This window comes from Porites lutea, chromosome 1, assembly GCF_958299795.1.
Source record: "Porites lutea chromosome 1, jaPorLute2.1, whole genome shotgun sequence".
NCBI classification, from domain to species: Eukaryota; Metazoa; Cnidaria; class Anthozoa; order Scleractinia; family Poritidae; genus Porites; species Porites lutea.
In genome coordinates, this window is record NC_133201.1 from 32,563,447 (window position 1) to 32,570,771 (window position 7,325).

The 7,325-nt window shown below is 41.8% G+C and overlaps 1 protein-coding gene across 1 annotated transcript; it reads left to right on the forward strand.

Annotated features, from left to right (window-relative positions):
- The first annotated feature begins 1,531 nt into the window (after positions 1–1,531).
- On the forward strand, positions 1,532–5,319 carry LOC140928155 (uncharacterized). The gene is made up of 4 exons (XM_073377862.1): positions 1,532–1,594; positions 1,862–2,479; positions 2,615–4,315; positions 4,387–5,319. Exons 1-4 carry the CDS (start codon positions 1,532–1,534, stop codon positions 5,317–5,319), a joined length of 3,315 nt encoding a protein of 1,104 aa, XP_073233963.1.
- The last annotated feature ends 2,006 nt before the right edge of the window (positions 5,320–7,325 follow it).

Genomic DNA, 7,325 nt, shown 5'->3' on the forward strand with positions numbered 1-7,325 from the left:
TTGTAAAAGTGTAGCGGTCGTATTTGACTTCATTTTTGACTAATATCAAAGGTGTGGTCACAGCCACTACACTTTTGACTTCATCTTTGATGTGCGTCAAAGGTAAAGTCAAAGTAGGGTTAAAGGAATAGCAAAGCATCGACTCATTTGACTTCATCTTTGACGCGCGTCAAAGGAGAAGTCAAAATTGTTAGCAATTTGACTTCACCTTTACCGAGGTGAAAGGAGTAAGCAAAGTGGTTATATATTTGGCGACATCTTTGACGCGAGTCAAAGGTAAAGTCAAAGCCAATACCATATTTGACGTAACTTTTGACACGTAGTAAAGTGCAGTAAATCCAATTTTTCGTCCCGTGTGAGTACTTAAGTGTAGCAATATTCTTGAGGTTTTCTCTTACGGCGAAACTACAATAGATACCCCTCAAATACCACACTTTTTTAACCAACATGATAGTCGCTCTAGGCTGCCATGTAAATGGCACGTGACGCAAAAGAGAAGAAATTAAGCGTACTGACTATCGCAAAACGAAAACCACTTCGAAGTGAAAATTTGTCTCAATATTAGTTTTTAGCTGCTCTTACATACTTTATGAAAGTGAAAAATCTGAAGGATCGACAATTCTAGTTTGAATTTTTGATGACATCATGTGAAACCAAAATTTAACGCCACAGATTATAATTTTATCAGAGTCGATTCACGTACAATGCATGGACAAGAAAAACTCGGCGAAGTAGTGTGTGCGGGCCAATTAATTATCAGTTGTCAAATTCTTTGCTAGCTCAAGACTGTTCGTATCATCAACATTGTCATCATCATCATCATCTTCGTCGTCCTCACGTTCCTCCCCCTCAAAAACCATTTCCTTTCAATGAATTTTCATTAAAAACAAAGAAATAAACAAACTGTTACGAAAAATTGTATTGCGTGACTAGCGTGACTTTCTAGAAGCTTCGCGAGAGTTCGTAGTTTGTTTATTTTAGGATCTTGCGTAAGCGTTCCTAAAGCGGTATATTTTGTAATCTTTCTATAATTAGACTACTTGGAAAGTTCTAGAATCTTATTGTAAACATATATAAGTAGGCTAGCCCAAGTTAAGGTTTAACTAGTTTTCACAAGCGAGGAGAGTTCGACGTTAGTCGTGTTAAGTCAAGTGTGACGAAAGCAGTGTTTATTCAAGTTGGCGGAGGCCGTGTAAGTTGATCAACTTAATTGAAGTTGGCGGAGGCCGTGTAAGTTTAACGAGTTACGTGCTGTTGTGGAGTTTTACTTCGTGGAAACTACGTTCATTTTGGAATAAATCTTCTTGTTGCTGTTCCGACAACCCTGCGTTCAGTTTAGTTTGCAAGCTACCTGCCCTCTTAAAGATTACCCGCGTAACATTGGGGGCCTGTCCGGGAGAGGAATTCAATTGTTTGCCGACTACAGTAACCAGGAAAGGACAGTTCAAGAAAAAGGAGTGTACAGAGAAGTGAGAAGAACTGCTACGAGGAAGTATATCATGTAAGTTTGCTGTGAACTACTGCTGTGGAAATGGAAAAGCTTTTGCAGATAGGCAAAGAATTCGGATTGGAGAGAGAAAAGCTGCTCGAGTTTGTAGAAAAACAACAAAAGTTAGAAGAAGAAAGAAGGAGGGAAGAAGAAGAAAAGGAAGAAAAACGTAGACAATTAGAAGAGGAAAAAGAAGAAAAACGTCGAAAACTTAAGGAAGAAAGAAGAAAGGAAGAAAAAGAGAAAGAGGAAAGGCGTAGAAGAGAAGACGAAGAAAGAGAAACTAGGCGGCAAGAATTCGAACGCGAACTGAGGAAATTAGAACTGGAAGCAGACCTGTTGAAGCAGAAAGAAGCTATTGAAGCCGCTTAGAGAGAGCATGAACTAGAGCTCGCTCGTCTTGGACAAGGCGGTAACGTTGCCGAACACCCTGAAGTGAGAGAGGATAGGGCCAAGGCACCCAAGCTTCCCTCATTTGTTGATGGTAAGGACGACTTGGATGCTTACCTGCAACGATTTGAGAGATTCGCAACCACAGCTAAATGGGAGAAGACAGGATGGGCTTTGAAACTCAGTGCTCTTTTGTCTGGACGTGCGCTAGAGGTTTATTCACGATTATCTGAGGAAGCAGCCCAAGATTGCGACCGAGTGAAGTTAGCTTTAATGAAGAGATATGACCTTACAGAGGACGGCTATCGCCGTAAATTTAGAGCATTAAAGCCGGAGGTTGACAAGAGTCCTGAACAGTTTATAGTGAGACTGGACAGATACTTGTTACGTTGGTTAGAGTTGTCGAACACTGATCGTTCTTTCGAAGGCGTGAAAGATTTAATAGTGAAAGAACAGTTTATTGACTCTTGTCCAAAAGAGTTAGATATTCACCTCCGTGAAAGAGCCCCGGAAACGCTTGCTCAGATAGCGAAGATCGCCGATCAATACTTGGAATCACATGGAAAGCATCTGTTCAGCTCTGCGAGCAAGAAGGCACAAGTACAGCCCAAGGCGGAGGAAACAAAGACTACACAGAGTGACGCAACAACCCTCCAGTGTTACAAGTGTAATGCTCGCGGACACAAAGCTATTAACTTCCCAACCCTAGCTAAAAGGTGTTTCCTGTGTGGCTAGCAAGGTCATGAAGCGAGGAACTGCCGATCAGGTGGACGAAAGTCAGGAGGCCAAGGTAAGGATGGTAACCCTGTGCAACGTGCTCAAGTTAGTGCTGGCTGTTTGGTTAAGTCACCCGATCTTAACGCTACCCCCGAGAAAGTCAAGTCGTGTATTCAAGATGATCAGCTTCTGTTAGCCTGTGGCAAGAAAGTCCCGTTGCTGAGTAATGCCTGTATGAAACCCTTAACTGGAGTAAGAAGTAAGATGCCTGTTGTAAAGGGTAGAGTTGGAGAGAAGACTGTTGACGTTTTAAGAGATACTGGTTGCAGCGGAGAAGTAGTCAAGAAGGACCTTGTCGGCAAGGATCAGTTCACCGGAGACTTTAACGTTATGTTGCTTATTGACAACACGGCAAGGAAAGTGCCTATAGCGAGAATTTATGTTGATACCCCTTATCTTAAGGGCCATGTAGAAGCGCAGTGCCTTTCAGATCCTATCTATGACCTGATCATTGGCAACGTACCTGAGGCAAGAGACGCACAAAACCCAGACCTCAGTTGGCAAGAGGCCTGTACAGTAACTACAAGAAGTCAAGCTAAGAAAAAGGATGAACGCACAGCGTTGAAGGTGCCAAGTAGCCGTGAGAGCCCTATTGTGGATAGAGAGAAGCTCAAGCAGATGCAGCGTGAAGATGAGAGCCTGCGAAAGTACTGGGATCGAGGCGATGTGCTAGTAAAGGGTCAGGCGGAGATTTCATTTGAAGAAAAATGTGGAGTACTGTACCGTCTGTACAAGCACCCTTATGTGAATGGTGGAAAACCGCTTAAACAAGTCATGGTACCTGAAAAGTTGAGTCGCCCCATAATGGAAGTGGCTCACGGATCGATCATGGGCGGTCACATGGGCATCAAGAAAACAACAGACAAGATCCAGAGTGCGTTTTATTGGCCTGGAATTCAAGGTGACGTGACTCGATTTTGCAAGTCCTGTGACGTTTGTCAGAAGACTGTAAGTAAGGGAGCCGTGCCGAAAGTACCGTTAGAGAAGATGCCGCTGATTGATAAGCCCTTTAAGAGAGTAGCAATAGACCTTGTTGGGCCTATCAGTCCTCCGAGTGAAGAAGGACACAGGTACATATTGACGCTGGTAGATTTTTCGACTCGCTACCCTGAGGCTGTACCACTAAAGAACATTGATACGGAGACAGTAGCAAAGGCAGTGGTGGATATCTTTAGCCGTCTAGGAGTACCCGAAGAAATCCTGAGTGATCTGGGCACACAGTTTGTCTCGGAGTGCATGAGAGAAGTAACCCGACTACTAAGCATTAAACAGCTTACAACAACGCCCTATCACCCGATGTGTAACGGTTTGACGGAGAAGTTCAACGGAACGATGAAGTCTATGCTGAAGAGACTGTGTAGTGAGCAGCCAAGACAGTGGCATCGCTACATAAACCCACTGTTGTTTGCTTATCGTGAAGTCCCCCAAGAGTCCACTGGTTTTTCGCCGTTCGAGCTGTTATATGGAAGAGCTGCTGGAGGACCAATGACCATACTCAAACAGCTGTGGACGAAGGAAGTTGAGGAGCCTGAAGTAAAGAACAGTTACCAGTACGTTTTTGAGTTGCGAGAGAAGTTAGAAGATACCCTTAAGCTCGCCCATAGTGAATTGGAGAAAGCTCAGCAGAAAGGAAAGCACTATTACGACCGCAAGTCTAAGGTTAGGAAGTTTCAACCAGGTGAGAAAGTCTTGTGCTGCTACCTACCGACCATAACAAGTTACTTATGCAGTGGAAAGGTCTCTTTGAAGTCAGTTCAGTAGTAGGTCTCAATGACTACAAAGTGAAAGTAAAAGGCAAGGAGAAAGTTTACCACGCTAACCTCCTTAAAAAGTATTTTGAGCGAGAGGAGACTACAGTCGAAGGAGCAGTAGCTGTTGGAGCAGGCGCTACGAGTATAGACGATGCTGTCGACTGTGCGGCTAAAGTTGATGAAGCAGAGGAAGAAGAGGTCGATTTCCTAGAGCTTGGTGGTTATGTAGCCAAGGAATCAATTGAGGATATTGCAACTGGACCAAATCTTACGGACGAGCAACGAACTGAATTTACGGATCTGGCTAAGCAGTTCACGAATTTGTTTACTGAAGCACCAGGTACCACAGATCTTGTTCAGCATCAGATTAAACTCACCTCAGACGAGCCAGTCAGATCAAGACCTTACCCAGTACCTTACAGCATGAGAGAATCACTGAGAAAAGATATTACTGACATGATCAAGATGGGAGTTATTAGAGAGTCCAGTTCTCCGTACGCGTCACCTGTTGCAGTAGTGAAGAAAAAAGACAACACAAACCGCGTGTGCGTTGATTATCGGAAATTGAATAAACTAACTGTATTTGATCCTGAGCCTATGCCAACCGCTGAACACTTGTTCCAGAAGCTTAGTGGAGACAAATTCTTCTCAAAAATTGACCTCAGCAAGGGATACTGGCAGATAGCTATACCAGAGGAGGACATTTCGAAAACTGCGTTCGTAACACCTGACGGGTCGTACGAGTTTTTGAAGATGCCGTTTGGAATGATGAACTCGGCGGCGACACTGAAGAGTGCAATGAAGAAATTGATAGAAGATCTAGATGATGTCGACTTCTACTGGGATGATATATTGGTTCACACCCTACCTTACGGACGGACGCTTCCAACAATGGAATTGGAGCAGTATTGATGCAAACGCACGATGAGAAATTATTCCCAGTTTGTTATGCAAGCAAGAAATTGTCAAGTGCGGAGCGCAACTATTCTACAATCGAGAAAGAATGCCTAGCGATTGTATGGGGAATCAAGAGATTCCATCTATATTTGTACGGTGTACCTTTTGTGCTGCAGACAGACCACGAGCCGCTGAAGTACATGAACAGTCTAAAATATACCAACGCACGACTAATGCGATGGGCCATACTTCTACAAAGTTACAGTTTCAAGGTAGAAGCCATCAAAGGATCAGAGAATGTTGGAGCGGATTATCTCAGTCGAGCAGAAGAGTAACCTGAGAGACACTGGACTACCCCTGTTGTATATTAGCGTACAATTTTTCTGTTGTAGTGGAAATTTAGGAAATTTCTTCTGAAAGGGGGTTATGTTACGAAAAATTGTATTGCGTGACTAGCGTGACTTTCAAGAAGCTTCGCGAGAGTTCGTAGTTTGTTTATTTTAGGATCTTGCGTAAGCGTTCCTAAAGCGGTATATTTTGTAATCTTTCTATAATTAGACTATTTGGAAAGTTCTAGAATCTTATTGTAAACATATATAAGTAGGCTAGCCCAAGTTAAGGTTTAACTAGTTTTCACAAGTGAGGAGAGTTCGACGTTAGTCGTGTTTAGTCAAGTGTGACGAAAGCAGTGTTTATTCAAGTTGGCGGAGGCCGTGTAAGTTGATCAACTTAATTGAAGTTGGCGGAGGCCGTGTAAGTTTAACGAGTTACGTGCTGTTGTGGAGTTTTACTTCGTGGAAACTACGTTCATTTTGGAATAAATCTTCTTGTTGCTGTTCCGACAACCCTGCGTTCAGTTTAGTTTGCAAGCTACCCGTCCTCTAAAAGATTACCCGCGTAACACAAACAAACAAAAATATGACATTAGAACACAATTTATAACAAACAAGATGCTACAAATTACACAGACAAATAGTTATTTACATTTATTATTCCACCCTTATGTCACTTTACCATATAAGGTCAAGAGAACGCGAAAAATACTAGACCCTAGTACATTGTAATGGTCTGGTTGAGCCGGTTTACAACAGGGGGAATACCAGCGGATGGAAAAGGAGCAACTATGGTTGAGAGAATCAGCCGAGGATATTTTGGATACTCTTACCGGATAATAGAAGCCCAAATAACATTTTTCTTTCGCAGTAAAATAATTAACCTCTCATTCAATGGTTTGGCATATAATATGGGCGAACATTTTGCTCACTGTTAACATCATTTTTACAGACGGAATTAGGATGTTCAGTGAAAACTCTTACCTAAAAATAGAAATAGAGGCCAATTGCAAAAGAACACTTTTTTTTAGTAGAATGATAAACCTCTTATTCGATGGTTTAGCATATCATATGATCGGACATTCTGCTCATTGCTCGTATTTTTCCTCGCCTCTGCGGGGCTCGAAAAAATACTAGGCAACTCTCAAAATATCCGCACGTATCATATGCTAAACCATCGAATAAGGTGTATTTATTGTCGTGGTGTGTTTTTACTTCTCTACATAAAGCACTTCCTATTTATTCATCTAATCCATCACGTTCTCATAATTAACTGATAAATGATAAATTTCCGGTACACCTGTTCAGTTGTAAATTTGGTGTAGGAAAATTAGAAGAATAAAAAAAAAGTCATAAACTTTAATTTATGGAAAATTTTTAAGCTGTAATTAGGGAGAAACCAATCAAATTGGAATAATTCAAGACAGTAAGTACCATGCAGTAAACAGTTATTTAAATGACTATACCACAGCTCCTCAACTGAAATACAGCATAAGAATTGTCGCTGTCTCGCGTTATAATTACAGTGAAGTTTGATTTATTTCTGTAGAAGAGGAATTGTAAAAGCCAATTCATTTCATGAGGAATAAAGAAAAAGAGCATGTCAACCTTTTAAAGCATGATTTTTAGTTGTCTCTAACATTAAATGTGGTTGAGTGAACGTTACGATATATCGTTAACTGCCTGTTA

Bases quoted from the DNA above. Each gene is read 5' to 3' on its own strand.
- LOC140928155 (XM_073377862.1), top strand. From the start codon at position 1,532: ATGGAAAAGCTTTTGCAGATAGGCAAAGAATTCGGATTGGAGAGAGAA. The intron at 2,480-2,614 runs GTACAGCCCAAG...CTGTGTGGCTAG, and splicing joins CTGCGAGCAAGAAGGCACAA to CAAGGTCATGAAGCGAGGAA. The intron at 4,316-4,386 runs GTTAGGAAGTTT...TTACTTATGCAG, and splicing joins ATTACGACCGCAAGTCTAAG to TGGAAAGGTCTCTTTGAAGT.